Source organism: Amblyraja radiata, chromosome 29 (assembly GCF_010909765.2).
Source record: "Amblyraja radiata isolate CabotCenter1 chromosome 29, sAmbRad1.1.pri, whole genome shotgun sequence".
In the NCBI taxonomy this organism is placed as follows: Eukaryota; Metazoa; Chordata; class Chondrichthyes; order Rajiformes; family Rajidae; genus Amblyraja; species Amblyraja radiata.
In genome coordinates, this window is record NC_045984.1 from 30,994,530 (window position 1) to 31,015,163 (window position 20,634).

At 48.1% G+C, this 20,634-nt stretch overlaps 1 protein-coding gene across 3 annotated transcripts; it reads right to left on the reverse strand.

Annotated features, from left to right (window-relative positions):
* Positions 1-473: 473 nt before the first annotated feature.
* Positions 474-18,911, reverse strand: nrtn (neurturin). Of its 3 annotated transcripts, none has more exons than XR_004416271.1 (3): positions 18,711-18,911; positions 1,020-1,553; positions 474-958 (listed from the first exon to the last, which is right to left on the reverse strand). XR_004416271.1 is itself a non-coding variant. In XM_033047167.1 (2 exons), exons 1-2 carry the CDS (start codon positions 18,883-18,885, stop codon positions 1,108-1,110), a joined length of 621 nt encoding a protein of 206 aa, XP_032903058.1. In that variant the 5' UTR covers positions 18,886-18,911; the 3' UTR covers positions 474-1,107. The 3 variants fall into 3 exon arrangements, 1 of the variants encoding a protein (XP_032903058.1); XR_004416272.1 differs by having other exon boundaries at positions 18,673-18,844; XM_033047167.1 differs by having other exon boundaries at positions 474-1,553.
* Between the last annotated feature and the right edge of the window lie 1,723 nt (positions 18,912-20,634).

Genomic DNA, 20,634 nt, shown 5'->3' on the forward strand with positions numbered 1-20,634 from the left:
GCTTATCAGTCATTCCACACTCACACACACAGAGTATTACAATTCTTTACAATAAATTCTGAGCAGGACCGCTCATAGTTCTGCACCAGTGACTGGTTTAATGAGAATTGGTTCTATTGAGAGAGTGTGTGTGTGTGTGTGTGAGAGAGAGGGGAGGGGGGGGGGGGGGGGGGTGGGGAGACAGAGAGAAAAAGAGAAAATCTGAGAGAGAGAGAGAGAGGCAGTCGGAGACACAGAGAGAGAGAGAGAGAGAGAGAGAAAGAGAGAGAGAGAGAGAGAGAGAGAGAGAGCGAGAGAGAGAGAGAGAATCAGAGAGAGAGAGATAGACACTTGGAAAATCTGAGAGAGAGAGAAAGGGAGAATCGCAGATAGAGACAGAGAAAGAGAGAGAGGGAGGGGGGGGAGAGAGAGAGAGAAAAGAGAAAATCAGAGAGATAGAGATATATATATATTGAGAGAGAGAGAGAGAATCAGAGATGGACATAATCTGAGCGAGATATAGAGATATATGGAGAGAGAGAGAGAGAGAGAGATATAGAGAGATAGACAGTGAGAGAAAGAGAGAGAGAGGAATGAAGGGAATGGGGTTAGTGGTGAATTATTCAAAGTGTATTCCATAGGCACAGATGTTAACCCTTGGATCACAACCCTGCATTCTGGAATCCATGACGACTAGACTTGGTGAAGAGTGTCAATTGCAAAACACAAGTAAGTCCACGTCCCCACTCCTCGCGTCTGGCCATTGAGGTGGTCTCTCCAGTGCAGGTCACGGCCAACAACGGCGTTGCGGCACATGTGTTGGATACACTTGCTCCTTCACGAGGCACTGCAGATCTGAACCTCTCTAGAAGAGAGAGGGGGGGGGGGTGGTGGTCAGACATCACCCCCTCTTGTCTTCCAGATGCGTTGTCTCCTTCCACCCAGCGCTCGCCAGGAAACCGTGGAAAGTGACCAGGACCACCTCCAGTTTAAATTCCATTTGGAATATTTTGGAGGGCCAAGAAACCAAGAACCAAGACCCTGAGCCCAAACGAGGTCTGTCTGATGTGTATTTTTTGTTGTTCCTGCTCCTTCCAAGAAGGGATCGGAGTATCCGACACTTTTCCTTCAGACGCAGCCACATTCCTTGGCCGAGAGTTGCCGGAGTGTGTGGTAGCGAAAGTTGACGTCCAGGAACGAGACGTCGTCGTCGTAGAGGGTGGGCCGGCAGCAGGGACGGGCTCTCACCTCCTTCTTGATCAGCTTGGAGTTGCGCAGGTTCTTCAGCGTCAGGTCGTAGAACTTCTTCTCGGAGTCGCAGGAGCCGGCGCAGTACCTGAAGCGCACCACCTCCTCCGACACCTGCGAGATGCCCAGGTCGCTGACCGTCACGTTGATCTCTTTCAGCGAGCAGCCTTTGGTGGCCCGCGACTTCGCACGCTTGGTCCGCAGAGACGCCCGCGAGTGAGTACGAGTCTTCCGCCTCCAGTCCGGCGACCGCCTGTACCTCTGGATCAAAGCCCGAACCAACTCCTGAGCCTCCTCGTCCGTGTGGCTTTTAAACATGTTTTTATCTGGAAGAAAGCAGGTAGATTAGCACTGAGCAACAAGGTTAGCCCTTATTATTCTTCTTTTCATTCATCTGATAGGGTAATAATAATAATAATGGATGGGATTTATATAGCGCCTTTCTAATACTCAAGGCGCTTTACATCGCATTATTCATTCACTCCTCAGTCACACTCGGTGGTGGTAAGCTACTTCTGTAGCCACAGCTGCCCTGGGGCAGACTGACGGAAACGTGGCTGCCAATCTGCGCCTACGGCCCCTCCGACCACCACCAATCACTCACACACATTCACACACAGGCAAAGGTGGGTGAAGTGTCTTGCCCAAGGACACAACGACAGTATGCACTCCAAGCGGGATTCGAACCGGCTACCTTCCGGTTGCCAGCCGAACACTTAGCCCATTGTGCCATCTGTCGTTGCAGGAATACATAAGGTTGAGTCTCGCTAGAATTTTAGAAGATTGAGGGGGGATCTTATAGAAACTTACAAAATTCTTAAGGGGTTGGACAGGCTAGATGCAGGAAGATTGTTCCCGATGTTGGGGAAGTCCAGAACAAGGGGTCACAGTTTAAGGATAAGGGGGAAATCTTTTAGGACCGAGATGAGGAAAACATTTTTCACACAGAGAGTGGTGAATCTCTGGAATTCTCTGCCACAGAAGGTAGTTGAGGCCAGTTCATTGGCTCTATTTAAGAGGGAGTTAGATGTGGCCCTTGTGGCTAAAGGGATCAGGGGGTACGGAGAGAAGGCAGGTACAGGATACCTTGAGGAGATGATGATCAGCCACGATCATATTGAATGGCGGTGCAGGCTCGAAGGGTCAAATGGCCTACTCCTGCATCTATTTTCTATGTTTCTATGTTAAGTCAATAGCCAGTAGACAATAGACAATAGGTGCAGGAGTAGGCCATTCAGCCCTTCGAGCCAGCACCGCCATTCAATGGCTGATCATCCACAATCAGTACCCCGTTCATGCCTTCTCTCCATATTCCCTGACTCCGCTATCTTTAAGAGCCCTATCTAGCTCTCTCTTGAAAGTATCCAGAGAACCCGCCTCCACCCCCTCCGAGGCAAAGAATTCCACAGACTCACAACTCTCTGTGAAAAAGTCATAAGATCATGTGATAGGAGCAGAATTAGGCCATTCGACCCATCAAGTCTACACCGCCATTCGATCATGGCTGATCTATCTCTCCCTCCTAACCCCATTCCCCTGCTTTCTCCCCATAACCCCTGACACCCGTACTAATCAAGAATCTACCTTTCTCTGGTTTGAAAGTATCCATTGACTCAAGAGAAAGTTATATTTAGTTCTAAGGGCTAAAGGAATCAAGGGATATGGGGAAAATTCAGGAACGGGGTACTGATTGTAAATGATCAGCCATGATCATATTGAATGGCTCAAAGGGCCGAATGGCCTACTCTTGCACCTATTTTTCTATGTTTCTATGTTTCTATCAAGAACTAGAGGACAGAGAGTCATAGTCAGACAGCGTGGAAACAGGCCCTTCAGCTCAACCTGCCCACACTGACCAACGTGCCCCATCTACACCAGTCTCACCTGCCTGCATTTGGCCCAACCCCCTCTAAACCTATCCTGTCCACCCATCTAAGATAGACACAAAAATAAGGAGTAAATCTGGAGTAAAGAAGGAATAGGTCTGAAGAAGGGTCGAGACCCGAAACGTTGCCTATTTCCTTCGCTCCATAGATGCTGCCTCACCCGCTGAGCTTCTCCAGCATTTTTGTCTACCTTCGATTTTCCAGCATCTGCAGTTCCTTCTTAAACAGTCGAGTGAAACAGTCGCTCAACATAAGATCCACACAGGCAAATCAATCATAGTCATGGAGTCGAGAGAGTGATACAGCGTGGAAACAGGCCCAACTTGTCCACACCCACCAACACGTCCCATCTACACTAGTCCCACCTGCCTGCGTTTGGCCCATATCCCTCCAAACCTGTCCTATCCATGTCACCCACCCCTTCTCTCCAGAGATGCTGCCTGTCCCACTGAGTTACTCCAGCATTTTGAGTCTATCCTGTCTAAGTGCTTCTTAAATGTTGCGATAGTCCCAGCCTCAACTGCCTCCTCTGGCAGCTCCTGCCAAACACCCTCCACCCTTAGTGTGAAAAAGTTACCCCTCAGATCCCTATGTTTAAGAAAGAACTGCAGATGCTGGAAAAATCGAAGGTAGACAAAAATGCTGGAGAAACTCAGCGGGTGAGGCAGCATCTATGGAGCGAAGGAATTGGTGACGTTTTGGGTCTCGACCCTTCTGGAAACTCAGCGGGTGAGGCAGCATCTATGGAGCGAAGGAATATGCGACGTTTCGGGTCGAGACCCTTCTTCAGACTGATTATTAAAGCTGTGTTTTAGTTTCTATGAAATCATTTATAATAGTACGATATGCCTCAATTTCTCATTAACGTTGAATCTATGGCCCTTATGGGCCCGTCCCACTTACGCGACTTTTTCAGCGACTGCCGGCACCCGCCATAGGTCGTTGCAGGTCGCCAAAAATATTCAACGTTGAAAATCCAGCGGCGACCAGAAAGACGCTACGACTCTTTGGGCGACTGAGGAGACGACTCACGGCCGTACAGGCGACACGTGGCGGGGTGACGCCTGTATGGTCGTGAGTAGTCGCCCAAAGAGACGTACCTTGTTCTGGTCGCCACTGGATTTTCAACATGTTGAACATTTTCGGTGACCTGCTGCGACTATGACGGGTGCCGGCAAGTCGCCGAAAATAATTGCGTAAGTGGGACAGGCCCTTTACTTTTCCTGATGAACATTTTTCATGAACTTAACAATTTTATAATAATGTTTTTCGACATAAAGTATCAATCAATCAAACCCTACTTCCCAAGGTAGAATAGTTCATTTCTCATGTCTCAGAAGATGAAATATAATAATAATTATACTTTCTAGGTTCACCAGACTGATTCCTGATTCCTGATTCCTGATTCCTGGGATGTCAGGACTGTCTTATGAAGAAAGACTGGATAGACTTGGTTTATACTCTCTAGAATTTAGGAGATTGAGAGGGGATCTTATAGAAACTTACAAAATTCTTAAGGGGTTAGACAGGCTAGATGCAGGAAGATTGCTCCCGATGTTGGGGAAGTCCAGGACAAGGGGTCACAGCTTAAGGATAAGGGGGAAATCCTTTAAAACCGAGATGAGAAGAACTTTTTTCACACAGAGAGTGGTGAATCTCTGGAACTCCCTGCCACAGAGGGTAGTCGAGGCCAGTTCATTGGCTATATTTAAGAGGGAGTTAGATGTGGCCCTTGTGGCTAAGGGGATCAGAGGGTATGGAGAGAAGGCAGGTACGGGATACTGAGTTGGATGATCAGCCATGATCATATTGAATGGCGGTGCAGGCTCGAAGGGCCGAATGGCCTACTCCTGCACCTAATTTCTATGTTTCTATGTTTCTTTCTTTCTTTACTTCCTTCTCTAACTTCTTTTCTAAGGGGCTTTCTTTTCTCAACACTCTCTTGCACCTTCACGACTCTTGCGCACTTTCCTTACTTTCTTTACTTCTATCTTTTTCTTAAAGCTTAAAAAATGAAGCGGTACAAAAAAATGTATTAAGACATATGTGTTGTGTATTACTGTAACTTACCGTACTTCTAATAAAAAAAAAAAAAAAAAAAAAAAATACTTGCTGACCAAAATAGAGGCATCTGTGTTATTTCACAAAGAATAAGTGTTAGATTGATCCAACAAACATGGCTTGTATGTAGTGGAGTAAACTCTCCTCGAGTTTCTGCAGATAATATTTCTGTCACAACGTTTCTGTCATGTTATATTCTCTGTTCTTTACTCATCGAGTCATAGAGTGATACAGTGTGGAAACAGGCCCTTCGGCCCAACTTGCCCACACCAGCCAACATGTCCCAGCTACACTGGTCCTACCTGCCCGCATCTGGTCCATATCCCTCCAAACCTGTCCTATCCATTTACCTGTCCAATTGTTTCGTAAAAGTTGGGATAGTCCCAGCCTCAACTACCTCCTCTGGCAGCTTGGAGAGAAGGAATGACATTGAAGCATTGAAGTCGGAAGACGTTGTCCCGACCCGAAACGTCACCCATTCCTTCTCTCCAGAGATGCTGCCTGTCCCGCTGAGTTACTCCAGCGTTTTGTGTCAATCTTTGGTTTAAACCACCATCTCCAGTTTCTTCCTACACATATCTGAAATATATATATACTGTATATTGAGGGCAATTCATGCTTAGGGATTCGGAGCTCTCTGTAAACCAAGAAGAAAGAACATGGAGAGAAATGCCTAGCGTTAAGCCCACTCGTCCTGGTCGTACATTACAGGATGAGTTAAGATCATAAGTGATAGGAGCAGATTTAGGCCATTCGGCCCATCAAGTCTACTCCGCCATTCAATCATGGCTGATCTATCTCTCCCTCCTAACCCCATTCTCCTGCCTTCTCCCCATAACCCCTGACTCCCGTACTAGTCAAGAATCTATCTACCTCCGCATTAAAAAAATCCATCGACTTGGCCTCCTCAGCCGTCTGAGGCAATGAATTCCACAGATACCACAGCCACAACGTTCAATCTGCAGAGATTCAGCTAAAGCCAATACATATCGTATTGTGGAACAATCCCTTCTGGTGAGAGCAAATGAAGGAAGGAGAGGCAACATAATATTTTGATTGTCATTTCATATCATAATGCACTATGTAGAGTAAAGACATGACCACAGTGTACAAACCCCAGGGCAGTCTTTCCAGCTGAACAAGTTCACATTATCGGAGTAGAATTTATAGTCCAAGTTACAGTAGAATTAGGCCATTCAGCCCATCAAGTCTACCCCGCCATTCAATCATGGCTGATCTCTGCCTCCTGATCCCAGTTCCCTGCCTTCTTCCCATATTCCTTATCACCCGTACTAATCACAAAATTGTCCATCTCTGCCTTAAACCCCTATTACTGGTTCAACAGTAATGTGGTGAAGTGGAAGAAACTCGACCTAGAATGTAGTTTAGTTTAGAGATACAGCGTGGAAACAGGCCCTTTGGCCCACCATGTCCGCGCCAACCAGCGATCCCCGCACACTAACCTGTCTATGCGGCACTATCCTACACATACCAGGGACAATTCATGGGCCTGTCCCATTTGGGCGATCTTTAGGCGACAGCCAGCAACTACGACAATGGAATTCACCAAAGTCAGCACCTGGCGACAATCTACGTCACCTGGGGACAACCTACGACAGCACCTACGTCAAGCTACAACAGCACCTGGCGACAAGCTATGCTCATTGGCGTCAAACCCATTTTTCGCCACTGTCGCCGAAAATGTTTCAACAAGTTGAAAATCCAGCGGCGTCCAGAAAGACGCTACGACTCTTTGGGCGACTGAGGAGACTTCCCACGACCATACAGGCGTACAAACTTTTGCACAAGCAGTAAAATAAGTGATGAGAGAAACCACCAGTGATACATCGCATCACTGGTGGGCGAGTCCAGAACCAGGGGCCACGGTCTTAGAATAAAGGGGAGGCCATTTAAAACTGAGGTGAGAAAAAACTTTTTCACCCAGAGATTTGTGAATTTATGGAATTCCCTGCCACAGAGGGCAGTGGAGGCCAAATCACTGGATGCATTTAAGAGAGAGTTAGAGAGAGCTCTGGGGGCTAGTGGAGTTAAGGGATATGGGGAGAAGGCAGGCACGGGTTATTGATAGGGGACGATCAGCCATGATCACAATGAATGGCGGTGCTGGCTCGAAGGGCCGAATGGCCTCCTCCTGCACCTATTTTCTATGTTCCTATGTTTCTATCATGTTTTTGTTTGGGATTCCTCCCAGATTGATGGCTGGTAATTTACAGACAATGGGGACTTGGCGTGGGAACCGCTGTTTGGGGGGGGGGGGGAACCGCTATGGGGGGGGGGGGCGATGTTTGGGGGGGGGGGTGGGGGAACCGCTATGGGGGGGGGGGAGAACAAAAGAAGGAGCCGGCATGCTTGGTAACTTTGTCAGTGCCGTAGGTGGTGGCTATTTGTATACACTGGGTACGCAGCACAGAATCTCACTCTGCCTGGTCACATGTGACAATAATATATTCCATTCCATTCTTCCAGCCAGTTTCGTGTGGACACAAAATGCTGGGGTAACTCAGCGGGTGGGGCAGGGTCTCTGGAGAGAAGGAATGGGCGACGTTCTCCGCCCACATCCCTCCACCCACTCCTTCCGACGGGCGCCCGTGAAAGGGACCACATCACCCCGATCCTGGCCTCTCTCCACTGGCTCCCTGTACGGTACAGAATCAACTTCAAGCTCCTCTTATCCGTATACAAAGCCCTTAACGGGCTTGCCCCCCCCCCCCTCCCCCATATCAAATATCAAAAATCTTCTAACCCACCATTCCACCTCCAGGTCCCTCAGGTCGGCCGACTTAGGGCTACTAACTATCCCGCGGTCTAGGTTTAAGCTCAGGGGTGACCCCGCTTTTGCGGTTGCAGCACCTAGACTGTGGAACAGCATCCCTCTCCTCATCAGAACTGCCCCCTCCATCGACTCCTTTAAGTCGAGGCTCAAAACCTATTTCTACTCCCTAGCGTTTTTGAGTCCCTCTGAGGGGGCGCTGTAAACAGTTCATGTATGTATTGTTAGCTCTGTGTACCGTTGTATCTGATGTACAGCACCTTGGTCAACGTGAGTTGTTTTTAAATGTGCTATACAAATAAAACAGATTGATTGATTGAGCAGAGCCATTATGTACACGGGACGAGATTGCCTTCTGTGCTGTTTTTACATTTATCCCTTTAAAATATTTCAAATATTGAAAGGACTGGGAAGAGTGGATGTGGAGAGGATGTTTCCACTGGTGGGAGAGTCTAGGACCAGAGGTCACAGCCTCACAATAAAATGACACACCTTTGAGGAGTTGAGGAAGAATTTCTTTAGCCAGAGGGTGGTGATTCTGTTGAATTTGCTGCCACAGACGGCTGTGGAGGCCACATCGATGGATATTTTTAAGGCGGAGATAGATATATTCTTGATCATAGAAACATAGAAAATAGGTGCAGGAGTAGGCCATTCGGCCCTTCGAGCCAGCACCGCCATTCAATATGATCAAGGCTGATCATCCATCTCAGTATCCTGTACCTGCCTTCTCTCCATACCCCCTGATCCCTTTAGCCACAAGGGCCACATCTAACTCCCTCTTAAATATAGCCAATGAACTGGCCTCAACTACCTTCTGTGGCAGAGAATTCCACAGATTCACATCTGTGTGAAAAATGTTTTTCTCATCTCGGTCCTAAAAGATTTCCCCCTTATCCATAAACTGTGACCCCTTGTTCTGGACTTCCCCAACATCGGGAACAATCTTCCTGCATCTAGCCTGTCCTACCCCTTAAGAATTTTGTAAGTTTTTATAAGATCCCCCCTCAATCTTCTAAATTCTAACGAGTGTCAGTACGGGTGTCAGGGGTTACGAGGAGAAGGCAGGAGAATGGGGTTGAGGGGGAAAGATAGATTAGCCAAGATTGAATGGCAGAGTGGACTTGATGGGCCGAATGGCCTAATTCTGCTCCTATCACTTATGAACTTATGAACACCCATAAACTGTGGGATTCCGTCATGTATAATTGGCATGGAACTCTACCACAGGCTGGCAGTGAAGAATAAATGCCTCTGTTGGAGCAGCCAAACATCCACTAGGACACTGTTTACTCAACAATGCAACACTGACTTACAGCTCACCTCATAAACCAGAGGTCAAGTAGGAGTAATCAACGAGGCAGGCAGGCGCACAAGCATGACAAGAGCTGAGAGACTAATCCAATTACTTGCCTTTTTATGCTCTAGATTGGTGATAAATGTTACTTTGTATGGCCCACACAGTATAGACTTGTTAAAAGTTGGCTGATATCTCCAGCTATTCTCCTCCCACAATGCAAGCGCATAGAAAGACGCTTTTTGATTGAAAAAAACCCCCAATTAAAATAGTTGCCGCAGGGCCTGAGGGCTGGGGAAGAGGCTGTCAGCGTTCTCTGCCCTCGTTGAGGGATTGTATTGTGAGAGGCACACTGTCACACAGTCACGGTGGCGCAGCGGTAGAGTTGCTGCCTTGCAGTGGTTACGGCGCCAGAGTCCCAGGTTCGATCCCAACCACGGGTGCTTGTCTGTATGTTCTCGCCGTGACCCGCGCGGGCTTTCTCCCAGATCTTCGGTTTCCTCCCACAAATCAAAAGACGTGCGGGTTTTGTAGGTTGGTGTAAATGTAAAATTATCCCTAGTGTGTGTAATGTGCGGGGATCGCTGGTCAGTACGGACACGGTGGGCCGAAGGGCCTGTTTCTGCGCTGTATTTCTAAACTAAACTAAACTAAAATCCCCCCCCCCCCCTCCTCCCTCTGTAGGGGACTGTGGTGGACAACAGTACAGTTAGTAAGGCTGCTACTCAAAGGTGTGTGGGAGACCCAGGTTCAATCATGATCTCAGGCGCTGTCTGTGTGGAGCTTGCACGTTCTCTGTGTGACTATGAATTCCCACGGCAGCATAAAAAAGTGTTGGATGACCACTGTAAAACCTTCCCCAGTGTACAGTTGGCTTTAGACTAGAGATACAGCGCGGTGACGGGCCCTTGACCCACGGAGTCTGCGTCCACCAGCGATCACCCCCTACACTCGCACCACTCCACACGCTAGGGACAATTTTACCAATTTACAGAAGCCAATTAACCTGCAAACCTGCACGTCTTTGGAGCGTGGGGGGAAACCGGAGCACCCGGAGAAAACCCATGCGGTTACAGGGAGAACGTGCAAGCTCCGCGCAGACAGCATCCGTAGTCAGGACTCTACCGCTGCGCCACCGTGCCGCCCCTGATTGTTATAATCTGGGGGACGATGATGAGAGGATTGTTGCATCATTGAAGTAAATGATTAATCGCTGGTCACCACAGACATGGAGGGTTGAAGGGCCTGCTATCTTGCCAATTATCTCCATGAGTCACAGTGGCACTGCAGTAAAGGTGATAAAGGTGATAAGGAATAGGAGCAGAATTAGGCCATTCGGCCCATCAAGTCTACTCCGCCATTCAATCATGGCTGATCTATCTCTCCCTCCTGACCCCATTCTCCTGCCCTCTCCCCATAAAGCTGCTGCCTCACAGCGCCAGGGTCCCGGGTTCGATCCTGACCATGGGTGCTGTCTGCACAGAGTTTGTACACAGTCTGCCCGTGGGCTTTCTCCGGGGGGGTTCCAGTTCCCTCCCGCACTCTCAAGACGTGCAGGTTTGTAGGATATTTGGCTTCTGCAAATTGTCCCCCTGTGTGTAGTTTAGCGCTGATGTCCAGGTGATTGTTGGTCAGCGATTGCAGACTCGATGGGCCGAAGGGCCTGTTTCCGCGCTGTATCTCTCAACGAAACTAAACTAAATTGGAGAATGGTCGAATCCTGAATGTCTGCATAAACTTCAGTTGAATCCAAGTCTTCCATTAGAAGTTACAAGTAGGACTACGATTTCCTGATCATATTACTGACTGCAAAAGATGTACCTAAGCAACATGGACACTAAAGAGAAAAGCTTTAATACCAAAGGAAGAATGTATACAGTGCCTAACCATAACCACATGACATCCAAAAGCACTTTTATCCAACATTTTTCCAATGTAGTCATTTTCGTTTTGGAGTGAAATAGCGGATCCCTGAGTTTAGAAATACTCAGCCCATGTGGTTGACAACGAGAGTTTTAGGTTTTCTTTTAGTTCTAGCTTTCGAAATAAAGGGACGGAAACAGGCCCTTCGGCCCATCGAGTCAGCTCTGTCTGTGGAATTCTCGGCCTCAGAGGGCGGTGGAGGCCGGTTCTCTGGATGCTTTCAAGAGAAAGCTAGATAGGGCTCTTAAAAATAGCGGAGTCAGGGGATATGGGGAGAAGGCAGGAACGGGGAACTGATTGGGGATGATCAGCCATGATCACATTGAATGGCGGTGCTGGTTAATGAGGTGAGCTGTCAGTCAGTGTTGCATTGTTGAGTAAACAGTGTCCTAGTGGACATTTGACAGCTCCAACACAGGCATTTATTCTTCACTGTGAGTCTTTGGTAGAGTTCCATGTAGAGTTCCATGCCAACTATGCACAACGGAATCCGACAGTTTCTGGTGTTCACAAGTTCATAGGTGATAGCAGCAGACCATCAAGCCTACTCTGCCGTTCAATCTTACTGAACGCAAGCCAACTAATCCACAAACCCGTACGTCTTTGTACCGAAGTTCCCGGAGAAAAAACTCACTAGATCGCGGAGAGAACCCACACTAAACCTTCCATCGGTCAGTAAACCGGGAGTTACAAACCAAAGGCAAAGGAGAGATCAGGTCAATTTAATTTAATACTAAAAGCTATTAGGAGACGATTCCAACAGAAATCGCAGTGTGTACTGGCAGCGTCTGTCCCATCCTTTAAAAGGGAAATGGATTTTAAAATGCAAGGAATTTAGAGAAAGGGTTTGGGATAATCTTTTTCAGATAAATGGTTCGGTCATAATTGGCATAATGACTTCCTTCTGTGCTATAAAATCCAGTGACTCACTAACTGGAAATGAGTAAAGGAGGTACATCCCCTTTGCTGCTATTCTGTGATTAGCCACGGTTCAACGGTCGATGCATAGAAACATAGAAAATATAGGTGCAGGAGTAGGCCCTTCGGCCCTTCGAGCCAGCACCCGCCATTCAATATGATCATGGCTGATCATCCAAATTCAGTACCCCGTTCCTGCTTTCCCCCCATATCCCTTGATTCCGTTAGCCCTGACAGCTAAATCTAACTCTCTTGAAAACATCCAGTGAATCGGCCTCCGCTGCCTTTCGTGGCAGAGAATTCCACAGATTCACAACTCTCTGGGTGAAAACGTTTTTCCTCATCCCAGTCTTAAATGGCCCCTGGTTCTGGACTCCCCCAACATCGGGAACATTTTTCCTGCATCTAGCCTGTCCAATCCTGAAAGAATTTTATATGCTTCCATATAATGATATGATTAGTTCCAACTATTCTGAATTTCACATTTCTGTTCCTCACATTTTTGCACCTCTCCCGTTTCCTCATTAGTTTAGTTTTATCAATATCCTATCTTTATGGTTTTTACAAGTTCAAGAAAGAACTCCACAAGGCATTCATAGCACACCCTCTTTTTCCCCCATTCAAAACCCACCAGGAAGCACACATTGAATATTTTTATAACTTTTCACTGAGATCCGACATAGCTTAGTTAGTTGTTTAAGAAGGAACTGCAGATGCTGGAAGAATCGAAGGTAGACAAAAATGCTGGAGAAACTCAGCGGGTGCAGCAGCATCTATGGAGCGAAGGAAATAGGCGACGTTTCGGGTCGAGACCCAGAAGCATCTATGGAGCGAAGGAATAGGTGACGTTTCAGGTCGAGACCCTTCTGGAAACTCAGCTGGTGAGGCAGCATCTATGGAGTGAAGGAATAGGTGACGTTTCGGGTCGAGACCCTTCCGGGTCTCGACCCGAAACGTCACCTATACCTTCGCTCCATAGATGCTGCCTTACCCGCTGAGTTTCTCCAGCATTTTTGTCCAGCTTAGATAGTTAGTTAGTTAGTTAGTTAGTTTAGTTTATTGTCACATGTACCGAGGTACAGTGAAAAGCTTTTGTTGCATGCTAACCAGTCAGCGGAAAGACAATACATGATTACAATCGAGCCATTTACAGTGTACAGATACATGATAAGGGGATAACGTTTAGTGCAAGGTAAAGCCAACAAAGTCGGATCAAGGATAGTCCGAGAGTCACCAATGAGGTAGATAGTAGTTCAGAATGATTCAGTTACCTGATCACAGCTGGGAAGAAACTGTCCTTGAATCTGGTGGTGTGTGTAATTATTCATTACTATTAACCTCATGATCTGATTAATCTGATTTAAAAACTAACTCAATTTCCGGCAATAAGCCCTCTCGATGCAGGCCACATACAGCTCACCGTTTCTAGTCGATTGACAGGTGTCTAGTCAAAGACAGATGTGTACGGCAATTCGCTCTTCCCCCGTACAATTAAAGCATGGAATAATCTCCACCCTACTATAGTTACCCAACCAGATGCAACTAAATTTAAAGTAGCTCTTTCTTCCCAATAACCCTTTCTGGCTTAAGCCCTCCCTTCACCACCTCCAGTTTAAATTCCATTTGGAATATTTTGGACAACCAAGAAACCAACAACAAGAACCAAGGAGTGTTATGTGATCACTAGGAGTAATTTAGTTTAGTTTAGTTTAGTTTAGAGATACAGCATGAAAACAGGCCCTTCGGCCCACCGGGTCCATGCCGACCAGGATCACCCCGTACACTAAAGGGCTTGTCCCACGAGCATGCGACCTGCATGCGGCGAGCGCGACCAAACCCGGAAGCGGGGGCCGCGCGGAGGTCGAGTGAGTGACGTGAAGATCGAGCGAAGTCCGCGGGAAGTTTGCGCGTGACGTACGGCGTCAAGACGCTGCGCACGCCCGTCGAGGCGGTGCGTACGGGGTCGTGGCGGCTGTTGCGCGCGGAATTTTTGAACACGGTCAGTTTTTCGGAGCCCCGCGCGATGTCGGGACCAGCTCCGCACAACTCCATACGGCTCCGGCGATCGAAGTGGGACCGGCCCCGCGAGGCCGTATGGCTCAAGCGACCACGTTAGGTCACGCTCACCGCATGCAGTCGCATGCTGGTGGGACAGGTCGAGACCCTTCTGGAAACTCAGCTGGTGAGGCAGCATCTATGGAGCGAAGGAATAGGTGACGTTTCGGGTCGAGACCCTTCTGGAAACTCAGCTGGTGAGGCAGCATCTATGGAGTGAAGGAATAGGTGACGTTTCGGGTCGAGACCCTTCCGGGTCTCGACCCGAAACTTCACCTATACCTTCGCTCCATATATAGACAAGCGTGATTGGGACAGTTAACACTATCCCAATCACTCGGGAAAATTTACAATGTTTACTGAAACCTGTTAACCTACAAGCCTGCACGTCTTTAGCGTGTTGGAGGAAACTGGAGATCCCGGAGAAAACCCACGCGGTCACGGGGAGAACGGACAAACTCCGTACAGACAGCACCCGTAGTCAGGTTCGATGCCGGGTTTCTGGCGCTGTGAGGCAGCAACTCTACCGCTGGGCCACCATGACGCACTTTCAGATTCCACGGTTCCAGTGGCAACTAACATGCACATATGAAAGGCCATCAACATATTCTGTCCCCTCTGTATAGACTCTATCCATAATTTTCTGTTTTTATTTCAGGGTGGTGAATCTGTGGAATTCAATGCCACAGAAGGTTGTGGAGGACAAGTCAACGGGTGTTTCTAAGGCGGAGAATGACAGGTTCTTGATTAGACAAGGGATATGGGGAGAAGGCAGGCACGGGTTTTTGATAGGGTACGATCAGCCATGATCGCAATGAATGGCGGTGCTGGCTCGAAGGGCCGAATGGACTCCTCCTGCACCTATTTTCTAGTACGGGTGTCGGGGGTTATGGGGAGAAGGCTGGAGGATGGGGTTAGGAGGGAGAGATGGATCAGCCATGATTGAATGGCGGAGTAGACTTGATGGGCCGAATGGCCTAATTCTGCTCCTAGAACCTATGAGTTAGTGTATGATTAAATAATTCTGTAAAAGGATGCACGTGGGAGTGAGGAGCTAAGTGAACAGTTGCTGGGTTATGTGAACTTGTTTGTAATATAGTATATAGCTATAAAATGTAGCTCTTTGTTACATTGGCATCGACAGGGGATTAAGCTATGAATGTAATTAACTTTAACAAGATGTGAAGGGCTGTTTCAAGCTGCTTCAAGATCTGACTTTGCCCAAAATAATTGGGAGCTTTTAAACCTGTATCAGTGATTAGCACCGAAGATCGACACAAAATTCGGGGCGGGCAACGTCTCTGGAGTGAAGGAATGTGTCTCTGGAGTGAAGGAATGTGTCTCTGGAGTGAAGGAATGGGTGACGTTTCTGGTCGAGACCCTCCTTCAGTTACAGCGATTACCATTTGTATTTGACATAGACATAGACATAGAAAATAGGTGCAGGAGGAGGCCATTCGGCCCTTCGGGCCAGCACCACCATTCATTGCGATCATGGCTGATCGTCTCCTATCAATAACCCGTGCCTGCCTTCTCCCCATATCCCTTGACTCCACTAGCCCCTAGAGCTCTATCTAACTCTCTCTTAAATCCATCCAGTGATTTGGCCTCCATTGCCCTCTGTGGCAAGGAATTTCATAAAACTCTCTGGGTGAAAAAGTTTTTTCTCACCTCAGTCTTAAATGACCTCCCCTTTATTCTAAGGTACACAAAATTGCTGGGGAAACTCAGCGGGTGCAGCAGCATCTATGGAGCGAAGGAAATAGGCGACGTTTCGGGCCGAAACCCTTCTTCAGACTGATGGGGGGTGGGAGAAAGAAGGAAAAGGGGAGGAGTGGGAGGAGCCCGAGGGCGGGCGGATGGGAGGGTGGGAGGAGACAGCTAGAGGGTTAAGGAAGGGGAGGAGACAGCAAGGGCTAGCAAAATTGGGAGAATTCAATGTTAATGCCATAAGGACGCAAGGTCCCCAGACGGAATATGAGGTGCTGTTCCTCCAATTTCCGCTGTTGCTCACTCTGGCAATGGAGGAGACCCAGGACAGAGAGGTCGGATTGGGAATGGGAGGGGGAGTTGAAGTGCTGAGCCACCGGGAGGTCAGGTAGGTTTTTGCGGACTGAGCGGAGGTGTTCGGCGAAACGATCGCCCAACCTACGCTTGGTCTCACCGATGTAAATCAGCTGACATCTAGAGTAGCGGATGCAGTAGATGAGGTTGGAGGAGATACAGGTGAACCTTTGTCGCACCTGGAACGACTGCTTGGGTCCTTGAATGGAGTCAAGGGGGGAGGTGAAGGGACAGGTGTTGCATTTCTTGCGGTCGCCTTTATTCTAATAGTGTGGCCCCTGGTTCTGGACTCGCCCAACATTGGGAACATTTTTCCTGCATCTAGCTTGTCCAGTCCTTTTCTCTGGTTAGACGGTATAAATGGCTGACTCCAGCGGGCACGAGACTTCACCGGTTAATCTCTGCCGCCGGATAAATAGACATCGGGAAGTTATTTGGGAATTGTGGCAAGTAGGAACTGCTGAGAGACATCTCGTGGCCAAGGTGACCTCAGGTGGAGAAGGTGTGGTCGACTGCAGTAGCCCAAGCTCACGGATTGGATCTTGAGTCAAGTCCTTGATGAGTGCGGCACGGTGGAGCAGCGGTAGAGTTGCTGCCTCACAGCGCTAGAGACACAGGTTCGATCCCGGCTACGGGTGCTGCCTGTATGGAGTTTCCCCATTCTCCCCGTGACCTGCGTGGGTTTTCTCCGGGTGCTCCGGTTTCCTCCCCCACTCCGAAGACGTGCAGGTTAATTGGCTTCGGTAAGAATTGTAAATTGTCCCCAGTGTGTAGGATGATGCTAGTGTACAGGGTGATCGCTGGTCAGCATGGACTCGGTGGGCCGAAGGGCCTGTTTACGCGTCGTATCGCCAATGGCTATAGTCTAAAGTTTGACACTCAATCTATGCTTCAGTGAAGCAGAGCGTTACGTGGATCGCATGTTTTAGAATGTGGCAACATCACAGCTCAAGAGAACTAGGCCTTGGTCTTGGACTGGTTAGCACGCAACAAAAGCTTTTCACTGTACCTCGGTACACGGGACAATAAACTAAACTGAACTAACTAGGAACGAGATAATGACCGAACGGGTGACAGCCCAGATTGACAAATAAGAACATGCAGGTAGTTCATGAGGGCAGAAACAAGGAACTGCAGATGCTGATTCACATCAAAGATAGACACAAAGTGCTGGAGTAACTCAGCGGGTCAGGCGAAAAAGGATAGGTGACTCAGCTCCCGACTGGACTCATGGTCCACAGTATCCCGCAGTATCTGCCTCTTTAATCAGTTTTACGTTTTAACTGGGGAGTGGGAACAAGAACATAGAAACATAGAAAATAGGTGTAGTTGGAGGCCATTCGGCCCTTCGAGCTAGCACCGCCATTCATTGTGATCATGGTCGATCATCCACAGTCAGTAACCCGTGCCTGCCTTCTCTCCCTACCCCTTGATTCCGCTAGCCCCCTAGAGCTCTATCTAGCTCTCTTTTAAATCCATCCCAGTGATTTGACCTCCACTGTCTTCTGAGGCAGAGAGTTCCACAGATTCACCACCCCTGGCAGCATCCCAGATGTATCAGGGGGAAACATGGAACACAGAACACAGAACATTAAACCAGTGTCCGCAGTTCCCTCCTACACATTACTTACTTCGTTTATTCCATCTAGCGATGTTTATTATATTAATTTCCGCATTATTTTACCACTTGGCTATCTACTATTTTTTGGCTCCTATTGAGGAGATGAATGAAAAACACTTAGCAACATAGACAATAGGAGCAGGAGTAGGCCATTAGGCCCTTGGAGCCAGCAACGCCATTCAATGTGATCATGGTTGATCATCCCCAATCAGTACCCCGTTCCTGCTTTCTCTCCATATCCTCATTCTACTTCTCCTGATTAGCTCAGGGTTAACACTCGGATCAGGAGGACCATCTGAAAGAAAATCAGTCGTATATCTACCAGCATTGTCTTTGGATTCATGTCCATAAGTTCTAGGAGCAGAATTGGGCCATTCGGCCCATCATGTCTTCTCCGCCATTCAATCATGGCTGATCTATATCTCCCCCCTGACCCCCATTCTCCTGCCTTCTCCCCATGACCCCTGACACCCATACTAATCAAGAATCTATCTACCTCTGCCTTAAAAATATTCACTGACTTGGTCTCCACAGCCGTCTGTGGGAAGGAATTCCACAGATTCACCACCCTCTGACTGAAGAAATTCCCCCATCACCTCCTCCCTCAAGGTACATCCTTTAATTCTGAGGCTGTGCCCTCTGGTCCTGGACTCTCCCACTAGTGGAAACATCCTCTCCACATCCACTCCATCCAGTATCTATTCAAGTGAAACCATTGAAACATAGACAGAGACATAAACATGTCTTCTGCGCCACTCTAACAGTAAATCTGAAACAGAAATGTATTCGTACCATACAATGCAGCTACTATGAGCTGGCCTATATGTACCTTTACACATGTGCCAGGGAAAGCTACTGGTCCCTTACATTTCACTTTGTAAGACTGGGGGCTGGGTGGCAGTCTCGGGTCCTGAGGCTGAAGTTCTTCGCTTGAGGCTGGAGCCATTGTCCTCCCTCTAATGGACACGTTTCTGTATATCAGAGCCGAAAAGATGGTGCTGAAGAGCAGAGAGGCCACCACCACCACCTTCCATACCTTCATCCTAGAGCATTACACACCGGCAAGGCCCTGCAAAAGACAACAAGAAGCGGAGTTAGCATTGGGGCAGTGTGCGTCTACGGCCAATGTTATAAAAAGCAACATAGAAACATAGAAGGTACACAAAAATGCTGGAGAAACTCAGCGGGTGCAGCAGCATCTATGGGCCGAAACACGGAAGGAAATAGGCAACGTTTTGGGCCGAAACACGGAAGGAAATAGGCAACATTTCGGGCCGAAACGTTACCTATTTCCTTCGCTCCATAGATGCTGCTGCACCCGCTGAATTTCTCCAGCATTTTTGTGTACCTTCGATTTTCCAGCATCTGCAGTTCCTTCTTGAACATAGAAACATAGAAAATGGGTGCAGGAAGAGGCCATCCGTGCCTGCCTTCTCCCCATATCCCTTGACTCCACTAGCCCCCTAGAGCTCTATCTAACTCTCTCTTAAACCCATCCAGTGACTTGGCCTCCACTGCCCTCCGTGGCAGGAAATTCCATGAATTCACAAACTCTCTGGGTGAAAAAGTTTGTTCTCACCTCAGTCTTAAATGACCTCCCCTTTATTCTAAGACTGTGGCCCCTGGTTCTGGACTCGCCCCAACATTGGGAACATTTTTCCCTGCATCTCGCTTGTCCGGTCCTTTTATAATTTTATATGTCATATGTTATAAACCAGCAACTGCAGATGCTGGTTTATACTAGGCAGCACGGTGGCGCAGCGGTAGAGTTGCTGCCTCACAGCGCCAGAGACCCGGGTTCCATCCTAACTACAGGCGCTGTCTGTACGGAGTTTGTACGTTCTCCCCGTGACCTGCGTGGGTTTTCTCCGGGTGCTCCAGTTTCCTCCCACACAATCCAGTTTTGTAGGTTAATTGGCTTCGGTAAAATTGTAAATTGTCCCTAGTGTGTAGGATCGTGTTAAGAGTACGGGCTGATCGCTGGTCGGCGCGGAGTCATTGGGTCGAACGGCTTGTTTCCACGCTGTATCTCCAAACTAAACCAGAGATAGGCACCAAATGCTGGAGTTACTCAGCGGGTCGGGCAGCATCTCTGAAGAGAATGGATTGGTGACGTTTGGGTCAAGACCCTTCTTCAGTCTGTTACATGCATCCACTGATCATTTGTGTCAATTTGTCCAAATTTGTCTGAAATGGTAAATGGGTGACTTTGTTACACTACTTGCATTCAGGGTCTCCAAATGCATTGAAGATATTATCTCAAACAAACAAGTGGTTTAGAGGGGTTTCGGCCCGAAACGTTGCCTATTTCCTTCGCTCCATAGATGCTGCTGCACCCGCTGAGTTTCTCCAGCACTTTTGTGTGCCTTCGATTTTCCAGCATCTGCAGTTCCTTCTTAAACAAGTGGTTTAGATTAGTTTAGTTTAGTGATACAACAGGGAAACAGGCCCTTCGGCCCACCGAGTCCGCACTGACCAGCGATCCCCGCCCACTAACACTACCCTACACACACTAGGGACAATTTAATAATAATAATAATAATGGATGGGATTTATATAGCGCCTTTCTAATACTCAAGGTGCTTTACATCGCGTTATTCATTCACTCCTCAGTCACACTCGGTGGTGGTAAGCTACTTCTGTAGCCACAACTGCCCTGGGGCAGACTGACGGAAGCGTGGCTGCCAATCTGCGCCTACGGCCCCTCCGACCACCACAAATCACTCACACACATTCACACACATTCACACACAGGCAAAGGTGGGTGAAGTGTCTTGCCCAAGGACACAAC

Bases quoted from the DNA above. Each gene is read 5' to 3' on its own strand.
- nrtn (XM_033047167.1), bottom strand. From the start codon at position 18,885: ATGAAGGTATGGAAGGTGGTGGTGGTGGCCTCTCTGCTCTTCAGCACC. The intron at 1,554-18,710 runs GTAAGGGACCAG...GCTTTCTTCCAG, and splicing joins CCAGTCTTACAAAGTGAAAT to ATAAAAACATGTTTAAAAGC.